We start from the raw sequence: 18,475 nt of genomic DNA on the forward strand, positions 1-18,475 counted from the left end.
CAATCACGTGACGCTAAATCACGCGGCAAAATAGTAAATCACGTGATATTTAGTAGCTAGTCACGTGACGTAAAAAATCACGTGATGCACGTGTAATCACGTGATATGCCACACACGTGACTAACTCCAACATGTTCAAGAAGTATGTTGCAACTCTTGCTACACTGTTGTCTTGTCTGTACTTTGTTGGATCTCTCTCTGTGTGTGTTTAGGTTTCATCATAAAGAAAATGTGTCTGCAGTCAATCAAGTGAAGTCCTCCGTGCATAGAGGCATCAGGGCGCAGCTGCTTGAGTGCTATCCTGCTCTCCGTGAACACTTGGACGAGATCCTGCCGAAGAAGGAGCCGCTCAAGATCGTGAAATGGCAAGACGATGGAAATATAGAAATTTATTTATGATTGTTAAGGTGGTTGACATCGATGAGAAGTGGAGTGCGTGTGTGCGTGTGTGTGTGTGTGTGTGTGTGTGTGTGTGTGTGTGTGTGCTCGCGCGTGTCCGTGCATGTGTGTGTGTGTGTGTGTGTGTGTGTGTGTGTGTGTGTGTGTGTGTGTGTGTGTCAGTGTGTCATGCAGAAATGTAGTCATACCACCAAACATTAAATGACACTAAAATTAATTAATTATTATTACAAATTTATTAATTTTTAGTTTTAATATTTTGTTGGTAAGCAATTTGCTTGCCTTTTGAAAATGTGCTGATTATGTGTATGTGAATACTTTTTGTATAGTAATTGTTTGTTTGTGTTGCAGTCATGATCACATTGAGATGTTATCTGTTAACTCAGAGCTGCTGTTTTATCATCAACGAGATGGACCGTATATGCCATCACTTCGATTATTACACAAATGTAATTGTATGGACAGACAGACAAACAGACAGACAGACAGACAGACAGATGGACACACAGACAGACAGACAGACGGACAGGTGGACAGACAGACAGACAGATGGACAGACAAACAAACAGACAGATGGGTGGACAGACACAAAAAGACCAACATGTGGACAGACGGACAGATGGATGAACAGACGGACACACAGATGGACAGGCACACAGATAGACAGACGGATGGACAGACAAACAAACAGACAGATGGACAGGTACAGACAGACAGATGGATGGACAGACAAATAAACAGACAGATGGGTGGACAAACAAACAGACAGACAGATGGACAGGCACAGACAAACAGATGTATGGACAGACAAATAAACAGACAGATGGGTGGACAAACAGACAGACAGACAGATGGACAGGCAGACAGACAGATGGATGGACAGACAAATAAACAGACAGATGGGTGGACAAACAGACAGACAAACATGCACAACCACAAACGGCAGACTTACTTGTGTATGACTTCTCAGTTGTGTTATCAATGTCCAGATCCTCACATATTACCTCATGTGCAAGTGGACAAGGGAGCCATAAGGTTCGTATTGAGCGGAGCAAACATTATGTGTCCAGGTCTCACGTCACCCGGTGGCCGAATGGACGTTGTAGGCAAAGATCAAGCCGTGGTATTTACATACAGACAAACAGCTAACGTACAGCAGTTCAATAATGTGTTCAAATGACAGGCAGTTATGGCGGAGGGGAAAACACATGCACTTGGAGTTGGTGTGATGAAAATGTCAACAGACGAGATGTAATTGTGTGTGTGTGTGTCCGTGTGTGTCCATCTGTGTGTGTGCACGTGTCCGTCCGTCCGTGTGTGTGTGTGTGTGTGTGTCCGTCCGTGTGTGTGTGTCCATCCATGTGTGTGTGTGTGTGTCCCCGTCCGTGTGTATGTGTGTGTGTGTGTGTGGTTGTGTGTCCCCCCCGTCCGTGTTGTGTGTGTGTGTGTGTGTGTGTGTGTCCGTCCGTGTGTGTGTCCCCGTCCGCGCTTGTGTGTGTGTCCATCCGCGCTTGTGTGTGTGTGTGTGTGTCCGTCCGCGCTTGTGTGTGTGTGTGTGTGTGTGTGTGTGTGTGTGTGTGTGTGTGTGTGTGTGTCACGTGATTCAATCTATTGTGTAGCTCCCAAGTGAATAAAGGAATCGGAGTGGAGAACGTCCACTTTTTAGGTGATGGATTGTGGCTAATGGAGAAGCTAGAACAGCGTTAATTAAGTCGATTGATATTAAACAGACAACATTAATGTAAGACTTGATATATTGATGTTTCTATTCATAATGTCATCAGGCTACAAACTCATAAGGAATAGGTACAACCACTTCCGGCACATTGTTCTTTGTGCTGACAAAATGACCAGCTACTGGACCAACAGGCTACAGACAACAAGAGATATGATGATATACACAGTCTGACATCCATGCGTTGATGTACAGATGCAGTAGGATGAACATTGGACAAACACAGAAACAGACAGACAGACACAACAACCAGATAGATAAATGTGCAGATAATAGACAAACAGACACACAGGCAATGGACAGACATTAAGACAGACAAACAAACAAATGTTTATATCACATTTAGACAAACACACATACATACAGAAGGCAATGGACAGACAAACAGACATATGTTTAGATCACATTTAGACAGACACACTTACATACATACATACATACAAAGGACAATGGACAGACAGAGACAGACAAACAGACATGTTTATATCACATTAGACGGACACTTACATACATATATACATACATACATACATACATACACATAGATAGATAGATAGATAGATAAGGCAACTGACAGACACATGAACAGACAACAGCCATTACTTGTCTCTTGAGTTGTACATATTCTCCTTTCGCCTTCGCTGCTTTCCTCTTCTCTTCATTCTCCTTCACTCGTTTGAGAAAGTCATCACGACACTTGCTGTGCTTCACGTGTTCTATCCGCACGTTGATTCTCTTAGGAATAATGCGATTCCTTCAAACAGACACAACAAACGTTGTCAGCGTCATGTGAAATACGACTGCAGGTATAGAGAATGACCTGATTTGTTTGTTGACGACGACACCGATGGCTCGTTTGGTGACGTTGAACACTTTGCCTGTTTTTCCGTGGTAGAACTTGTGTGGCATGCCCTTCTGTATGCTACCACATCCCTATTGCAGCACAACACAATCAATAAATATGACATAAGTATAAATAATAAATATAAATAAATAATAAAATAATTTTTATTGAAATTAATTAATAAACCATAACTACAAATATAAATAATAAATATAAATAATAAATATAAATAATAAATATAAATAATAAATAAATAATAAAATAATTTTTATTGAAATTAATTAATAAACCATAACTACGTACAAATATAAATAATAAATATAAATGATAAATAAATATAAATAATATAAATATAAATAATAAAATAATTTTTATTGAAACTAATAAACCATAATTATAAATATAAATAATAATAAATTTCTTAATACAGTAATTGATATAAATTTGTAATTAGGTAAAGCATTAATATTAATAGTCAAATACACCACACACACACACACAAACAGGCAGACTGTCCAAACTTCTTGTTCCGCTTGCAACAAAAGGGCAAAAACCCTACTGAGACGTCAAACCACCCAAAACAATTATACTACTGTTAGACAAATTATATGTTGTACCGGAAGTACCCCACCCCCACCCCCACCCAAGTACAAAATAATAATTATATGTTCTGAATCAGCCACCAGATTCAATGTTCGTGATGCAATAAAATTTCGCATGAAGCCAATGATACACAAGGAAAGTAATTTAACGACTAAAGAGGAGACGGGATTCCAAAGCAACAGACTGCTGAAACGATTGTCTCACACACACACCCCTCACATCCACACCCACATCCACCCCTACCCCTCACACCCACACCCACATCCGCCCCACACCCACACCCACATCCTCCCGTACCCCTCACACACACATCACCCCCTCACACCCCTCGCACACACACATCACCCCCTCACACCCCTCGCACACACACATCACCCCCGCACACACACATCACCCCCTCACACCCCTCGCACACACACATCACCCCCTCACACCCCTCGCACACACACATCACCCCCTCACACACACATCACCCCCTCACACCCCTCGCACACACACATCACCCGCACACACACATCACCCCCTCACACCCCTCGCACACACACATCACCCCTCGCACACACACATCACCCCTCGCACACACACATCACCCCCTCGCACACACACATCACCCCTCACACACCCCTCGCACACACACCTCACACCCCTCGCACACACACCTCACACCCCTCGCACACACACCTCACACCCCTCGCACACACACCTCACACCCCTCGCACACACACCTCACACCCCTCGCACACACACCTCACACCCCTCACACCCCTCACACCCCTCGCACACACACCTCACACCCCTCGCACACACACCTCACACCCCTCGCACACACACCTCACACCCCTCGCACACACACCTCACACCCCTCGCACACACACCTCACACCCCTCGCACACACACCTCACACCCCTCGCACACACACCTCACACCCCTCGCACACACACCTCACACCCCTCGCACACACACCTCACACCCCTCGCACACACACCTCACACCCCTCGCACACACACCTCACACCCCTCGCACACACACCTCACACCCCTCGCACACACACCTCACACCCCTCGCACACACACCTCACACCCCTCGCACACACACCTCACACCCCTCGCACACACACCTCACACCCCTCGCACACACACCTCACACCCCTCACACCCCTCGCACACACACCTCACACCCCTCGCACACACACCTCACACCCCTCACACCCCTCGCACACACCTCGCACACATACACCCCTCACACATACACCCATCACACATACACCCCTCACACACACAACCCTCACACACACACACTTCTCACCCCCTCATCTCCCCGATGGGGTCTACAATAAGTTGGACAACAGTCTGCATGTGGTGGCGTAAAAATTAGGATTTAATGTTACTCATACTGCATACCTTGATATCAACGATGTCTCCTACTTTGAATACTTTGAGATAAATTGATGTCAGAAGTGGCCCTGTCAAACACCCCAAATGGGGCCCCGATTAAAACAACACCCGCACGTCATCGCAGACAGTCAGAAACATATAATGCGTGCTACCGAGTAGAAACTGAACTTACCGTGATGACGGAATCGCTTCGAAAACATGTAACGAGTACCACGCCGGTATCCCTTTGTGTTCGGCATTGTCTATGATGGGTACAAAAACGGCTGTCGATGCTAACGTGTTTGAGACCTCGAAAAGGAGTCTCACCTATTTTATTCTCGAGAAGAAGGCAGACAAAAACACGTGCTACGTGCGCATGCGTAGATTAGAGTATGCAATGCGTACCCGGATGTGGAATAATCGAGGTGATGCGTAGTAGTATGTCTGGAAATTAATTATATATTTAGTTATATATTATGTTAATTTCTTGCTATGTGAAATGGGTGTCTCTTGTGTAATATGATTGTGTGATGTAGTCTCGAGAACAAAATCGATCGTAATTGTCCGACAAATATCTGTAACACAACAACACAACAGACTTGTTAGATCTATTGACTATTGACTGTGTTTTAATTGGTTAGAATGATTCAATTAATTAGACTTCATTGTTGATCTGTCTGTCTGTCTGTCTGTCAGTTTGTTTGTTTGTTAGTTTGCTTGTCTGTCCAAATGTCTGTCTACTTGTGTGTCCTGTCTGTCTAAAATGTCTGTCTACTTGTGTGTCCTGTCTGTCCAAACGTCTGTCTACTTGTGTGTCCTGTCTGTCCAAATGTCTGTCTATTTGTGTGTCTTGTCTATCTAAATGTCTGTCTACTGTGTGTCTTGTCTGTCTAAATGTCTGTCTACTTGTTTGTCCTGTCTGTCTAAAATGTCTGTCTACTTGTGTGTCCTGTCTGTCCAAATGTCTGTCTACTTGTATGTCCTGTCTGTCCAAATGTCTGTCTACTTGTGTGTCTTGTCTATCTAAATGTCTGTCTACTTGTGTGTCTTGTCTATCTAAATGTCTGTCTACTGTGTGTCTTGTCTGTCTACTTGTTTGTCCTGTCTGTCTAAAATGTCTGTCTACTTGTTTGTCCTGTCTGTCTAAAATGTCTGTCTACTTGTGTGTCCTGTCTGTCTAAAATGTCTGTCTACTTGTGTGTCTTGTCTGTCTAAATGTCTGTCTACTTGTGTGTCCTGTCTGTCTAAATGTCTGTCACTTGTGTATCTTGTCTGTCTAAAATGTCTGTCTACTTGTGTGTCTTGTCTGTCTAAATGTCTGTCTACTTGTGTGTCCTGTCTGTCTAAATGTCTGTCACTTGTGTATCTTGTCTGTCTAAAATGTCTGTCTACTTGTGTGTCTTGTCTGTCTAAAATGTCTGTCTACTTGTGTGTCCTGTCTGTCCAAATGCCTGTCTCCTTGTGTGTCTTGTCTGTCCACTTGTGTGTCCTGTCTGTCTAAACGTCTGTCTACATGTGTGTCCTGTCTGTCCAAATGTCTGTCTACTTGTATGTCCTGTCTGTCCAAATATCTGTCTACTTGTGTATCCTGTTTGTCTAAAATGTCTGTCTACTTGTGAGTTTGTCTGTCTACATGTGTGTCCTGTCTGTTCAAATGTCTGTCTACTTTTGTGTACAGTATGCATAGTGTCTGTAGTCAATGTGTTTCACAGTTCTCTGTTTGTATGGATTGACAACCTGCATGACTGTATGCCCACACCTATCCTCTCACCTGTTCACCTTCCCTCCTACTAACCCACCTCCTTGCCTATCTCCCATTAATCGATCGTACACAATCCCTACTTTATCTAAACACTAAATCATCTCCATAATCAAACGTCTACATACAGCAATAGCCGATCCATCTCTTGATGCAGAGCAGCATAATGAGCCGGCGGTATCTCCGTGTGAGACAAGAAATATGGTAAACGAACTACAAAATACAAACAACATTCACAACACACACACACACACACACACACACACACACACACACACACACACACAACAAACAAAAAACAAAAAACACAAAACAAAAAACAAAAAACACCAACCAAACAGTCTGAGAAGGTGCTCAATGCCGTAGATGTGAACAAACAACGTTGGCTTGTCCATAAGACCCTCAAACGTCTGCTTTTCACTCAACATCTTCATGGCCTCCTTATTGGCTTTCAGTGGCGTACTGGAGTCAAGTGGACTAATACCCATAATATCAATGTCCTCATCACTCTCTAGAAGTTCGTCGTCTTTCGAGCTCGACATGATAAGAGGATCACAGTCGATGTTGAACGAGCAGTTGGGGCTGATGTACGAGTGATCGGCTTGGGTTGATGCGACAGCTGCTTGCATGGAGACGGGGCTGGATGTGAGTTGTTGTGAGTATTGTTGTTGGACGTGTTGACATTGGATGCGTTCGGCTGTGTAGAGAAGTTGGGAGGGAAGATACCAATCAATGTAGGTTTTTATTCCGCCGACGACTTCCTCGATTAGATTGAGACTGAGAAGAAAGAGTGAAAGATGAGAATTGTGTTGATGTGGAATGTGCCACGTTGTTGATCATGTTTGTTTGTTTGTAACTCTCTGTCTGTCTGTCTGTCTGTCTGTCTGTCTGTCCAACTGTCTGTCTGTCTGTCCATCCGTCCGTCTGTCTGTCTATCTGTCTGTCTGTTGTCCATCTGTTTGTCTGTCTGTCTGTCTCTCCATCTGTCTGTTGTCTGTCTGTCTGTCTGTCTGTCTGTTGTCTGTCTGTGTCTATCTGTCTGTCTGTCTGTTTGTCTGCCCTATGCAAGGTCTGTCTGTTAATCATCTGTCTGTGTGTCTGTCTATGTGTGAGTATATGTCTGTTTGTCACATGTCGATCTGTATGTCTTTCCATGTGTGTGTGTGTGTGTGTGTGTGTGTGTGTGTGTGTGTGTGTGTGTGTGTGTGTGTGTGTGTGTGTGTGTGTGTGTGTACGACTGCCTGTCTCCTTCACTACGTGTCCCTCTCACACTCCATCCACCTGCCCATACCCTTAAACTCACATTCCATCATTGATAACTAACGTATCATGTCGACATGACTCCACATACTCCTGCAATATAGCAGCAATTGTAGGCTCTCTTGGCAGTCTTACCAACTGGCACAACACACAATCACAGCATTACACGCACGTCCAACAGCTGCAGTCAGTGTGGCTCACCTTTGATTGTCTGCATATCAGAAAACAGTCTGACTCAAGAGCATCCTTTAGGTTGGCAGGAAACTCACAGGTGAGAGAATGATCATCCTGTAATGTAGCCATAATATGTAGTAATGATACACACAGACAAACAGACAGACAGACAGACAGACAGTGCTTTTTCCTGTGTACTGTAGCACCTAAAACATTATGTCATTGCCTAGCACTCTTTGTATGATAGATGAATGTTTGAAAATATATGTGACAGACAGACAGACAGACAGACAGTTTCACAAACAGCCAAACAAAATACACACACAGCATTTCACATTATAACTAAACTGCATGTTACATATTAGTATACCTGGCTGTGTTTCTCATCCATCACCTTCTTCACCTCCTCTTGATGACTCAAGCGCTTCCCTTCGACTGGCGGTTGCTTTTTCATCTCACTGTGCTTGACAACATCATGAAGAGCTAAAACAAAGAAAAAAATTTATATGTATATATCAAATAAAACCTTACGTTCTGACTATACTTACAAGTTGTATCCGCTGCTGCCTTTCTAGCATCTGTGGTGGTCTTCTTGCTCACTGAAGTGTCCGATGTACCAACACTGCTTCTCTTCCTAGATCCTCTATAATGCGCATGTCAACAGTTTACTGTCACACACACATGTGCGCGTGCACACACACACACACACACACACACACACACACACACACATACGAACATGGGGACACACACCGACATGGACACACACACACACACACACACACACACACACACACACACACAGTCCACACACACACACAGTCCACACACACAGCGATAGATGGGCAGACAATCATTACTGACAAAGCATCACTTCTACACGTGAAGGTGTCTCACTGCTTCATTGATTCATTCTTCAGTTTCTCTTGAAGCTCTCGATTTTCCGGAGTGTTTTCAACTATCAAGTGCTCATCAACCCAGCGATCCCATCTGAAACAAAATAAACATGTGTTAGTGCAGATGAGACAAACAAAGCGCTGATACAAGAATGGACACACACACACACACACACACACACACACACACACACACACACACACACACACACACATTCAAAGATGTTTAGAGAAGTTTTGCACACAAAGAGATTTCCCGGTTGTGCAGACCATACACTCACTCTCACAAAACCGAGTTTCTATACACACACACGCACACACACACACACACACACACACACACACACACACACACACACACACACAGATAGACAGCAGAGAACCGCTCACAACAAACACTCACGATCTGCTCCATCCATGAAAGTGAACATAATAGAGAGGCACTCGTCTGCCCTTCTCGTCCCGTCGAACTTCAAACTGAACGACCTAAAACAAAAACAAATCAAAAATGTTCGTGTGTCCATGCATTGAAATGTGTATTTGTTCGTATGCTTGTGTGTCCATTCCCTCGTCTGTATGTTTGTCTGTCTATGTGTGTGTCCATCCATCTGTTCGTCTGTCTACGTGTTTGTCTGTTTTCTGTCTGCCCGTCGTCACATTGTGTGTGTGTGTGTGTGTCCATCTGTCTGTCTACGTGTCTGTCCATTCGTTTGTCTCTCTTTCTGTCTGCGTTTGTGCAAAACTCTAACTCCCACCTTGGCATTATACAGCACGTTGCTCTTTGTCGGATCTGGTTCATAACAAAGAACATAATCACCTTCGTTGAAACGAGGACGAGTAACGCGAGTCGACACCATGATACATAGCGCGCGCTAGGCAACGTCACCATCCCGGATAATACCTCGATGTCCAGACCAGTGACTAGCATTATATTTTATTACAAACTATTAAAATCAAAGTCTCAACTAACTTTCTTCTTTTTAAAATCTGCGTGGCAGACATACATGTACAATGCATAATACGTATTGATATATTTGATGTGCATTGATATTCATCGCTGACTTGGTAGCAAGGCTGTTTTCTTTTCCAACGATGTTAGTCTCTGTTTCACTTTCATCTGACTGCTGTTGAACTCTCCTTGCAAGCTCGACAGTTTGGCTGTCAACTTTGCAATCTCTCTCTCAACCGACTCCAACCTGCTCAGAACGTCCTTTCTGTTTGTCACATGTTGGTCCACATGCTCCTCACCTTCCCTCAACAATCCATCCTTTATCAATATGCGCCTGCCTTGCTCCTCCAGCTTTTGCTTTGTATCAGGATATTCCATTAGAACATCAAGGAGATCTCTCTTTGCCAGTGAAAAGAGATGGGAATATCCGAGTGCTCGAACTGTTGCTGTTCGTCTGTTTCCCACGCCTCCCAAGTTCAAGATGCTGATCTCTCCGAAGTAGCAACCTGCTGTGAGAGTTGCCAGCTCGGTCACTCCGTCATCGGCTACTACTTGGAGTTTTCCACTTTGTACGATGAACATCTCTTTACCGACGTCGCCTTTACGACAGATGTAGTCTCCTGGGGAGAAGACTTGATGTTTGAGTTTGACAACAAGCTCAACGAGAAGGCCAGGCTCACACTCTTTGAATATGTCAACCTGTGAGAATAGTCATGACTATAGACGTGCATTAATGGGTACACTACACACACACACACACACACACACACACACACACACACACACACACACACACACACACACACACATACATTGACACACACACACACACACACACACACACACACACACACACACACACACACACACACACACACACACACACTCACCCTATTCAGCGTCCTCAAATGTGCATAAATTGCAACATCCGCCTTCAGCTTATCTGGCAACGAATCCAACGCTTGCTGCTCATTCAAACTATACTTTGCCGTCCACAAATAATCAAACCACTTGATCACCTTATCCTCCATATCCTTACTGACACTTCGAGAATGCATGTATTGCTTAATACCATCCATACGATCCTGAAATTCGTTCCTCTGTGCATTCATATTTGATATCGTGTATGTCACATTACCAACGATTGTAGCAAAGACCAGAACGCCGATCAGGAAGTCGAATATGACAAACACATATTGCAGATCTTCTTGTGGACTTGGCAGCTCTCCAATAGTTGTTAGTATTTGTGTTGACCAATAAAAGCTGTAGATGTACTTCCTGGTGAGCGAGTGCCAGCTGGTGTCGTTGGCTTGGATTTCTCCAGGATAGACCCAGTGGTCGGATGCGAGACCCATCGAGTTGGATATTGCAAAGTAGATGCAGGCATTCCAGTGGATGATGAGCATGATGTAGAGGACCAATCGACTGACGCGGAGAACGTTTGGTTTGCTTGTTTTGCTTTCTGTTTTTGCAAAGAAAGTAAACTGGAGAGAAAAGATGGCATGAATGTTGGGTAGACAGATAGACAGAGAACTTGTGGATAGTCTCAGACAGACAGACAGACAGACAGACAGACAGACAGACAGACAAATAAACAGACAGACAGACAGAAAATAGGACAAGCAGACAGACAGACAGACAGGCAGACAGACAGACAGACAGACAGACAGCAAGACAGACAGACAGACAGACAGACAGACAGACAGACAGACAGCAACTAGCTAAAAGCATGCAATCAAAATTATTATCTACTTGGCGATGAAACTTGAACAGCCTTGGCAACCGCAGAGCCACAGCATTGGGTCCAGTAACAACATAGAATATGTCGAGAGGCAAAATAGACAAAACATCCAAAGCGAATCCTCGACTCTTCATGTAGTGATGCCTCAACTTCGTCAAATCCTTCACAGGTAATCCCTCACTCAAGTATCCTTCAAAAACAAACACAAAATCAAATAGAAATAAATATAAAAAATAAATTTAGAAAGTAAATAATTAACTTAAAATTTAAAATAATAAAATTAAAAATTAAAAAATTAAAAATAAATTTAAAAAATTTAAAAATACAATTAAAAATTAACAAAATTAATTAAGAATTTAAAAATAACATTAAAATTAAAATTAAAAAACTTTAGCTTTTTCAATGCATCACATGTCACCTGTTCTGAACATGAAGACCATATCAGCAATATAAATGGCATCGCACACATAATCGAGTGTCAACCACAGAGCGAAGTATTCGGTCTGCAGCTCTTCGAAAACTGCACGCGCAATAATAAACCACGCATTATACTGCACAGCCACCGTCACCACCAACAACCAGCGATACACAAAATTCGAGGCGGGGTTGAGTAGCCATGGCGACCGCGAACCGGAAGTACGAGCACCATCACTCGCTTCGCTCGTCTCATCAGCTGCGAACTCGTCGGGGAGCGCAGCCTCTGCGATTTTGAGTCGAGTGAGAAGCGGGTCGGGCTCGGGCTCGGGTGCGACACGTCTTCGCGCCCAACCGCGAATCAGCTGAAGCGTGCGGACCTACAAAACGCGCGAAAACAATAAGCCACGCCCATCAAGTAGCTACACCACTTGCTACAATGTAGCAAATCGTACTATAACAGGAAATCGCGCTGGATCCTCTCTCATCTCCTCATCTTCGTCTCCTTTATCTTCTACATGCGTTTCTGGTTGCTCTGAATGTGTGAGGGGCACATCGATGGGACTCTCTTGGTTCGGGTCGAGCTCCTCAAAGATCTGTTGCTCAAGAGCTTTCATTTCCACATCAACGTTGGAAGCCATTGAGTGTGAAGGTGGTTAGCATCACGTGAGATTAGAAAATAGCCTCGCGTGTTGATAAACAAGCAAGTAAATTGAATTAATGGCTTATGTTAATGTTGGTCTATTTAAAGAGTTAAAGTTGTTGTCGGTCTTCTAGTCTTCGAGAAAGAAGAAGTTGCCTGAACGTTTCTGGTCGACATCCTGGATAATGTCATAACAATAGTTAATGTGTTATCATTTAATTAATAAATAGTGAGTAAAATATATTAAAATGTTGATTATGAAAAGGCTGAGATCATAAAAATGTTGCTTAGATTGAGTACTCACTGCAATGGACACATGGAAAAACAATGACCAACAGGCAAGCTCAACAAACAACAAACAGAAAAGCAGAAAGACAGAAAGCAGACAAACAGACAGATGAATGAACATGCAGACAGACAGACAGACAGGCAGACAGACAGGCAAGCAGACACACAGACAGGCAGGCAGGCACACAGACAGACAGACAGACACACAGACAGACAGACAGACAAACAGACAGACAGACAGAAAGATCAAGAGGTGACAAAGGCCGACAAAATGCAAGTAAATTCAAAGACTACTGGAGGAAGCGAATTGCCATCAAACTGCAGCAGTACAATGCTCGTGTGTTCCAGAAGAAGGCATCTAACATAAATAGCATTCTAGCACAAACAAGGACTTTATGTCCTTATAATCTTATAGAACTTGAAATCTGTATGGACTCGTAATTAGCCTATATTTGCTATTGTACCATAGTTCATGTTTGAAAATATACTACCATTGACAGACAGACAAACAGACAGACAGACAGACAGACAGACAGACAGACAGACATATACTCTGCACTTGGTACATATAGTTTAGGATTCTTAGTCATGTGACAAACAAACAGACAAACAAGCAGATAGAAAGACAGAGACAGACAGACAGATGGACAGACGTATACTTTGCACTTGGTACATACAGTGTAGGATTTGTAGTCATATGACAAACAGACAAATGAACAAGCAGATAGACAGAGAGACAGACAAACAGATAGACAGACAACAAACAAACAGATGGACAGATAGACGGACAGACAATCAGACAGACATACAGAGATAGCACAACAAGTTTTATAAAAGAACATGTGTGTAACTAACTACCTTGACAGAGTTGTATTTGTTGATTCTCGGTCTGAAGTTTGACGGATCTCTTCTAAATGTGATCTCCAATAACTCAAGAAATTTGTTCATGCCCGTCAGCAGCGATTGCGGGCTGGTAAGCAAAGCATGTGTGTACGAGCTGTCAGCAGTGAAAAGCAGCAACAGTGCTTGTGTTTACCTGTTTGCTTTCGTTTTGACTGATGGAGTTCCGTCAAAGACAACAACACGGTCGGCTAAATAAGTCGCCATGATGAAGTCATGTTCAACAACAAACGCTGTCTTTTTGGCATGAAGAATAAACCTGAAACAAATTTGAGTAAGAAATCAGTTGGTACTAGAGACATGCATCTCACAATACACTAGACTATTGTATTGGAGGGATGCATCTCACAATACACTAGACTATTGTATTGGAGGGATGCATCTCACAATACATTAGACTATTGTATTGGAGAGATGCATCTCACCATACACTAGACTATTGTATTGGATAGATGCATCTCTCAATACAATACATAAAATCACTGTCATTTCCATGTATCATTCCAGCTGACCTCTTGATGACTCTTGCTGCATGTAAACGTTGCTCTGAGTCCAAATACGCAGATGGCTCATCAATAAGATATACATCCGCTGGCAAGCCAAGACACAACGTGAGAGCGACACGCTGTAACTCGCCTCCAGACAAATTCTTCACTTCTTGATCCATAATTTGTTCGATCATAAGTGGTTTCATCACGTCACTCACAAATTGTGGATGAATGTATGCATCTTGAATTTTCGTATGCAACAACTGTCGCACTGAACCCTGCGGACAATACAATACAAACCATCATTGATATCAATATAGAGTTAAAAGGATGACTTCAAATTTTGGACTGATTTTCTGTGGTTTGTAGCTGACGTTGAGTCGAGGAACTTCTCCTCCTGATTTTGGTTTGAAGTGGCCGGCCATCACACGAATAAATGTTGTCTTGCCGGTGCCGTTCTCTCCAAGCATTACGATGATTTCTGAGTCTGTGAACTCTCCAGGAGAAACGGTCAACTCAAAGTCTTCTCCTAATGATAACAATAAGAAATGTAGCTACACTGAAAAGGTACAAGAAAACTGGAGAGAGACAAAAGTAGCATGTAAACAAACAGACAAACAAAACAGACAAAATAATAACAAACAAACAGACAAAAATAAAAACAAAAACAAACAAAGAGCAAACAGACAAACAAACAGACAGACAAACAGATAGACGGGCAGACAAACAAACAGACAGACAGACAAACAGACAGACAAACAGACAAATAAAAAAACAGACAAACAGACATACAAACAAACAAACAGAATAACAAACAAACAGACAGACAAACAGACAGACCACAAACAGACAAACAGGCAAACAAACAAACAAACAGAGACAAACAGACAAACAGACATACAAACAAACAAACAGAATAACAAACAAACAGACAAACAGAGACCAACAAACAGACAAACAGAGACCAACAAACAGACAAACAAACAGACAGACACAAACACACAAACAGACATACAAACAAACAGACTAACAGACAGACAGACAGACAGACAGACAGACACAGACAAACATAGACAAACAGACTGACAGACAAACACACAAACAAGCAGACAGACAGACAAACAAACCTACAGACAGACAAACAAACAGACAGACAAACAAACAGACAGACAGACAAACAGACAGACACATTGAAAAAGTGATCAGATCAACAAGCACACAATCACAAGACAACCACAAACCTCGATTTACAACCATATGTGGATAACTGTATCGTCTCATCTTCTTCCGTTCCTCCTCCTCCTAAAAAACAACCAACAACCAATCTCACAAACCCCCAACCACTTCTCACTACCCTCAACCTTGTCTGCTGTCTCAGACACCTTAAACACGAGCGCCGTCTCACGAAATCTCAAATTCTCCGTCGGCACAAAACCATCCAAAAATATATTAATACCTAAAAATTAATAATTACAACAAAATTTATTAAAAATTAAAAAATTATTTGATAACCTTCTCGAACACTGAATGGCATTGTGACTACACCATACACACCAGGTAGGCCATATAAACAACAGATAAAGTCGGAGAGATAGTCCAACACGCTGAGGTCGTGTTCGACAACGATGACGTATCTAGAAAGCATGAGATGATGTTTAGATAGTTACGATGGAATGTGTTTGTTGGTGTAGTGACCGAGTGTCGGTTAGTAGTCCTCGGATCACACGTGCCATTTTGAGTCTTTGTTTGACGTCGAGGTAACTGGATGGTTCGTCAAACATGTAGCTGTAGATGATGTAGAAATTGGAAGATTATGAAGACTCACACATACACACACACACACACACACACACACACACACACACACACACACACACACGGACAGACACGCACACACACGGACAAACACAACATACACACGAACAGACACACACACACATGGACAAACATAACACACACGAACAAACATAACACACACACACACACACACACACACACACACACACACACAGACAAGCAGACAGACGAATGGACAAACAGATGGACAAACAAACAGACAACAGACAGACAAAAGAACAAATAGATAGAAAGACAAACAGACAGACAAACAAAACAACCAGACAAACAGACACACATTAATATCAATTAAAACATCTCACATGTCTGCGTGCTGGACACATACAACTGCACAAGCAAATCGCTGCAGTTCTCCTCCAGAGAGATCCTCCACTTGCCGATCGAGAACTTCAGTCAATTCTATTGATCCACATTATGTTAAAATTATCATGTACATAACCATATTGATATCAACTCACACACCGAGCTCATCACATATGACGGTATGGGTTTCAGTGTCATCTTTACGTTTTAGAATTTCACGTACGCTTCCCTGCATTAGAAATATTGTGTTTACAAAAATGGTGCCCCTTGGATTGCTAGTTACCTTCACAGCCTTTGGTATTTGATCAACGTATTGTGGCTTGACACAAGCCTACAAACATCACATAAAACTTCACAACATGTGTGTGTGTGTGTGTGTGTGCGTGCGTGTGTGTGTACCTTGAGATTGAATTCTAGTATTTTGGTAAAATAATTTTGTAATTCCGAGCCTCGAAAATACGTTAAAATCTCTTGCCAGTCAGGTTCATTCTAAATACAAAACACACATTTTATGATTCATTGATCAGATTGTAATGCATGCGTGGGCGTTCCACAAGTACACACACACACACACACACACACACACACACACACGAGCACACACACACACACACACACACACACACACACACACACACACACATGAGCACACACATGGACACACAACACACACATAGACACACACAACATGCACATACAAAACGTTTGTCTCCTTGTATTGTCTGTCTGTCTGTCTGTCTGTCTGTCCGTCTGTCTGTCTGTCTGTCCACAGTAAACACTTAGCATTCAAACTAACAGAATATCTTCCAAGATTTGGTTTCTGTTTGCCAGCAAGAATCTTCAAAGCCGTTGACTTTCCAATCCCGTTTGTACCAACGAGACCAAGCACCTCACCAGGCCGAGGAGTAGGCAGTCTAAACAACCAACACACACATGCATACACCATCAGTCATCATAAACACACACACACACACACACACACACACACACACACACACACACACACACACACACACACACACACACACACACACACACCATCAGCCATCACAATCATCACACACTCCACAAAATTTATTATAAAAATCAAAGTTTTCTTGACTGTTTTCTGACCGATGAAGTTTGAAGGAGTTTGCACCATATCTGTGTGTCGTGTCTTTGTCGAGGTTGCTTGGCAAGTTGATTATCCTGATTGCATCGAATGGACATTTCTACACCAAATGATCACACACATTCATTACGTTTATTTAAACTTCAAATTTATTTTTAATTTAATTTGAAATTTAAAATTTTAATATTTTAAAGCTAATTTTTAAGTTTAATTAAATTTTATTTATAAATTAAAAATTTTTAAATTCAATTTTTATTTCTACAAAATTTTTTATTTTAATATTTTAACTTTACTTCCAGGTTTATAACATCACTACTGCAACATATATAAAACACTGATTGCAAGGAAGTCGTCCTAATGACGTCACTACTACTAACATCCGGGACCTTAATAATTCATACACTCACTTTGACGCATATTCCACACCCGATACAAAGCGTTTCCGATATGAAGGCTATTTTGTCAGCAGGCGTCACCTCAATACACAGTTTTCCTGTCGATGCGCGTCGCGATGAAAGAATTAGCGACGAAAACGACGAAGTGACAAATCACTGACCCATGCGAACGACAGGACATGTTCTCTTGCACTCTTGCCGACACTTCTTTGGTTTGCATCTGTCTTTATTCACGATCGCAATGCGCGTAAGTTTCTCAGCCATTCTAGCGTATCCCGGATATTTCACCCACGTGGCGCAATCAGTTTCGGAATTCGGTGCCTTTTGTTATCTAACAAAATTT

The 18,475-nt window shown here is 42.4% G+C and overlaps 6 protein-coding genes across 6 annotated transcripts in view; 1 reads left to right on the forward strand and 5 right to left on the reverse strand.

The window, feature by feature from the left end:
* The first annotated feature begins 105 nt into the window (after positions 1-105).
* LOC134189639 (malignant T-cell-amplified sequence 1-like) lies at positions 106-2,179 on the forward strand. The gene is made up of 6 exons (XM_062657982.1): positions 106-142; positions 213-365; positions 751-848; positions 1,389-1,522; positions 1,583-1,650; positions 2,019-2,179. Exons 1-6 carry the CDS (start codon positions 132-134, stop codon positions 2,104-2,106), a joined length of 552 nt encoding a protein of 183 aa, XP_062513966.1. The 5' UTR covers positions 106-131; the 3' UTR covers positions 2,107-2,179.
* Positions 2,136-5,340, reverse strand: LOC134189640 (large ribosomal subunit protein eL21-like). The gene is made up of 6 exons (XM_062657984.1): positions 5,282-5,340; positions 5,148-5,217; positions 4,982-5,043; positions 2,955-3,067; positions 2,738-2,888; positions 2,136-2,269 (listed from the first exon to the last, which is right to left on the reverse strand). The coding sequence occupies exons 2-6, from the start codon at positions 5,212-5,214 to the stop codon at positions 2,180-2,182; spliced, it is 483 nt and encodes a 160-aa protein (XP_062513968.1). The 5' UTR covers positions 5,215-5,217; positions 5,282-5,340; the 3' UTR covers positions 2,136-2,179.
* A 63-nt stretch (positions 5,341-5,403) lies between these two features.
* LOC134190415 (male-specific lethal 3 homolog) lies at positions 5,404-9,900 on the reverse strand. Its single transcript, XM_062658868.1, has 10 exons — positions 9,799-9,900; positions 9,447-9,529; positions 9,045-9,137; positions 8,696-8,790; positions 8,518-8,630; positions 8,175-8,261; positions 8,017-8,111; positions 7,048-7,490; positions 6,842-6,926; positions 5,404-5,529 (listed from the first exon to the last, which is right to left on the reverse strand). Exons 1-10 carry the CDS (start codon positions 9,898-9,900, stop codon positions 5,445-5,447), a joined length of 1,281 nt encoding a protein of 426 aa, XP_062514852.1. The 3' UTR covers positions 5,404-5,444.
* Positions 9,901-9,957: 57 nt separating this feature from the next.
* On the reverse strand, positions 9,958-12,866 carry LOC134189396 (cyclic nucleotide-gated olfactory channel-like). Its single transcript, XM_062657636.1, has 5 exons — positions 12,603-12,866; positions 12,152-12,527; positions 11,745-11,923; positions 10,883-11,476; positions 9,958-10,691 (listed from the first exon to the last, which is right to left on the reverse strand). Exons 1-5 carry the CDS (start codon positions 12,786-12,788, stop codon positions 10,095-10,097), a joined length of 1,932 nt encoding a protein of 643 aa, XP_062513620.1. The 5' UTR covers positions 12,789-12,866; the 3' UTR covers positions 9,958-10,094.
* LOC134189397 (ATP-binding cassette sub-family E member 1-like) lies at positions 12,840-18,436 on the reverse strand. The gene is made up of 17 exons (XM_062657637.1): positions 18,294-18,436; positions 18,145-18,230; positions 17,740-17,837; positions 17,423-17,540; positions 17,026-17,115; positions 16,910-16,957; positions 16,786-16,855; positions 16,626-16,722; positions 16,162-16,251; positions 15,979-16,100; positions 15,828-15,922; positions 15,708-15,768; positions 14,802-14,995; positions 14,491-14,744; positions 14,115-14,237; positions 13,937-14,048; positions 12,840-12,968 (listed from the first exon to the last, which is right to left on the reverse strand). Exons 1-17 carry the CDS (start codon positions 18,394-18,396, stop codon positions 12,921-12,923), a joined length of 1,809 nt encoding a protein of 602 aa, XP_062513621.1. The 5' UTR covers positions 18,397-18,436; the 3' UTR covers positions 12,840-12,920.
* Positions 18,361-18,475, reverse strand: part of LOC134189398 (phosphatidylinositol phosphatase PTPRQ-like) — a 5,621-nt gene continuing 5,506 nt past the window's right edge. Inside the window, exon 7 of the mRNA XM_062657639.1 lies at positions 18,361-18,463. Within this exon, the coding sequence (XP_062513623.1) occupies positions 18,417-18,463 (47 nt within the window). The 3' untranslated portion in view covers positions 18,361-18,416. The remainder of the gene's footprint in view (positions 18,464-18,475) is intronic.

Source organism: Corticium candelabrum, chromosome 14 (genome assembly GCF_963422355.1).
Source record: "Corticium candelabrum chromosome 14, ooCorCand1.1, whole genome shotgun sequence".
Classification (NCBI taxonomy): Eukaryota; Metazoa; Porifera; class Homoscleromorpha; order Homosclerophorida; family Plakinidae; genus Corticium; species Corticium candelabrum.

Bases quoted from the DNA above. Each gene is read 5' to 3' on its own strand.
- LOC134189639 (XM_062657982.1), top strand. The intron at 366-750 runs GCAAGACGATGG...TTTGTGTTGCAG, and splicing joins CCGCTCAAGATCGTGAAATG to TCATGATCACATTGAGATGT. The intron at 1,523-1,582 runs GTATTTACATAC...TTCAAATGACAG, and splicing joins TAGGCAAAGATCAAGCCGTG to GCAGTTATGGCGGAGGGGAA.
- LOC134189640 (XM_062657984.1), bottom strand. From the start codon at position 5,214: ATGCCGAACACAAAGGGATACCGGCGTGGTACTCGTTACATGTTTTCG. The intron at 3,068-4,981 runs GTATGCAGTATG...GTGCTGCAATAG, and splicing joins GAGACATCGTTGATATCAAG to GGATGTGGTAGCATACAGAA. The intron at 2,270-2,737 runs GTAATGGCTGTT...TGTTGTCTGTAG, and splicing joins ATGTACAACTCAAGAGACAA to CCTGTTGGTCCAGTAGCTGG.
- LOC134190415 (XM_062658868.1), bottom strand. From the start codon at position 9,900: ATGGTGTCGACTCGCGTTACTCGTCCTCGTTTCAACGAAGGTGATTAT. The intron at 8,262-8,517 runs GTATACTAATAT...GCTACATTACAG, and splicing joins TGGATGAGAAACACAGCCAG to GATGATCATTCTCTCACCTG. The intron at 5,530-6,841 runs GTATGTAGACGT...GTTGTGTTACAG, and splicing joins GAGATGGATCGGCTATTGCT to ATATTTGTCGGACAATTACG.
- LOC134189396 (XM_062657636.1), bottom strand. From the start codon at position 12,788: ATGGCTTCCAACGTTGATGTGGAAATGAAAGCTCTTGAGCAACAGATC. The intron at 11,924-12,151 runs GTGACATGTGAT...TTGTTTTTGAAG, and splicing joins GGTCTTCATGTTCAGAACAG to GATACTTGAGTGAGGGATTA. The intron at 11,477-11,744 runs GTAGATAATAAT...TTTTCTCTCCAG, and splicing joins TGTTCAAGTTTCATCGCCAA to TTTACTTTCTTTGCAAAAAC.
- LOC134189397 (XM_062657637.1), bottom strand. From the start codon at position 18,396: ATGGCTGAGAAACTTACGCGCATTGCGATCGTGAATAAAGACAGATGC. The intron at 17,838-18,144 runs GTGAGTGTATGA...CATTTGGTGTAG, and splicing joins GGTGTGGAATATGCGTCAAA to AAATGTCCATTCGATGCAAT. The intron at 16,958-17,025 runs GTACACACACAC...TGATGTTTGTAG, and splicing joins TACTAGAATTCAATCTCAAG to GCTTGTGTCAAGCCACAATA.